This window comes from Aedes albopictus, chromosome 1 (genome assembly GCF_035046485.1).
Source record: "Aedes albopictus strain Foshan chromosome 1, AalbF5, whole genome shotgun sequence".
Lineage (NCBI taxonomy): Eukaryota > Metazoa > Arthropoda > Insecta > Diptera > Culicidae > Aedes > Aedes albopictus.
In genome coordinates, this window is record NC_085136.1 from 71,736,048 (window position 1) to 71,738,073 (window position 2,026).

At 44.6% G+C, this 2,026-nt stretch overlaps 1 protein-coding gene across 1 annotated transcript; it reads left to right on the forward strand.

Moving 5' to 3' along the window:
• Positions 1-410: 410 nt before the first annotated feature.
• LOC115269114 (uncharacterized) lies at positions 411-1,148 on the forward strand. Its single transcript, XM_029877526.2, has 3 exons — positions 411-623; positions 695-980; positions 1,144-1,148. The coding sequence occupies exons 1-3, from the start codon at positions 414-416 to the stop codon at positions 1,146-1,148; spliced, it is 501 nt and encodes a 166-aa protein (XP_029733386.1). The 5' UTR covers positions 411-413.
• The last annotated feature ends 878 nt before the right edge of the window (positions 1,149-2,026 follow it).

Genomic DNA, 2,026 nt, shown 5'->3' on the forward strand with positions numbered 1-2,026 from the left:
GCACTGTGATTAATAACTGTGGAAATGCTCAAAAAACACTTAATTGAAAAGATGCAGGCCAAGTTCCAGTGGGAACGTAGTGCCATAGAGAAGAAGAACACGAAACGAACTCACCGCATAATCCTACAAGCACGAAGATACTCTGTCCAAAAAAAAATTTTCTTTACGAAAAGTTCTAGGACCGACATGGAATCGAACCCGTCACCGTCAGCACGATCATGCTGAATACTCTTGCACTAACCGCCTCGGCTATATGGGCCCTTTTTGCGTGGATGCTTAGAATTATGTAAATACTTCGCCCGACAGCGATATGTCTCATGATGATGCATGATTACAGTTTTACACGTTTGTTCTCGGTACATTTAGTAGACTCAATTCATTGATTCATTGAACGTCTAATAAGAGTAAGCACCATGGCATACGCCTTCGCAATACGTTTTGCGATGCTCTTTCCGTTGGCACTGTCGATGGATTTGACACCAGAAGTCACCTACCAACGGGTCGAACAAACCATGGGTTTCGATATCATTCGTACCAATTTTCGAATCACCAAGTTCAATAGGACGTGTGCCGTTTTGAATGGGACTGGCGAATTACTCATTGATCTGGACAACCACTACACGGTAACTACATTAAGGAAAGCATCTCAAATAAACAGAATTATGAACTTATATGAATGTACGATCTTTGACAGTTTCAAATCATTTTTGAGCACAGCCGACTGGGCAACAATCAGTTCAACAGATCTCCGATTAGAGTACCGGAGCAACCCGTGTGCGAGTTCATGAAAGGAGCATATCGAGAATTCCAATACATGCTTGTCGACACCACCAACTATCCTCAGGTTGGCCCGGAAGGCTTGTGTCCGTTTCCGGCCGGACACTACTGGAACAGAAACTTGGTGTTCGATGACACAAAGGTGCCGCCATTCATGTCTGAAGGATTCTGGCGGGCTATTTTGCTGTTCAAGGGACCATCGGGTACGGTAGACTTTGTTATTTATTTTAAGTTATCGAAAGAGTCGTTTTGGTAGTCTACAGAATAGGTAGTTACCCCTGTAGCACCCTGTAGGATCGAAGACGTTCACAGAATTCTTATTAAAACACTTTTCTTGCCTGTTTCGCGGTGTATATTCCCAAACAGTCTAAGGCACCCTACACACTACTCAAACGGTTTGACCAACATTGACTCCGCCCCCAGGTTGGTGGTTGAGTTGGTGCTGTGTTTGACCGTGTGTGATGGCAGTTCGTCAAACCGATTTGACGGTTGACGGTTTGGTCGGCTAAAATCAAACCAGTTTGATTTTACTCAAACCAACGGTGGGCGGAGCCAATGTTTGACGAACCGATCGTACCGTGTGTAGTGTTGTTGCACAAACATAGTGCGATTTCAAATGAGAGATGATGTTGGTGCAACCAAAGTGACATGTTGGTGCAACACGATTTGGCAGTTCGTCATACGGTTGCAGAAACATTCGCTGGTTCGACCAACATGGGGGCGGTGGCAATGTTGGTCAAACGGTTTGAGTAGTGTGTAGGGTGCCTAACACACGCTATCCTCACTGAAAGGCGGCTTGCAGTTGAAATTACTATTCTGAGGGTCAACTTAAATGCACAACGCCACTTGATTTGTGCAGACTGATTTTCGTTTCATCTCAACAGATTTATGTTTTCAATTCTACCATGGACCCGATTTACAATTAAAAAAAGTGTCTGTTGGCAGCCGGATTCGAACCAAGAACCTTGAGATCACCAGGCTCGCACGCTACCACTCGGCTATCGAACCGGTTGATAAGTAAGGAAACAAAACGCAGACAAGAAGCGTTTGTTGGTCGATGATCACGTTTTGCCATGGTAAATTTGAAAACATTTGTGTGCTCGTCATTACCGCAAGCCGTCTATCAGTGCTCGTTTCATACCGCACTCACATACCTTGTTACCATTGGCGTATCTAGGATTTTTTCCTAGGGGGTGCCTAGGGGGTGCCAGTTTCAGAAGCTTCCAGTTTGCTTTTTTTTGTTAAAGGA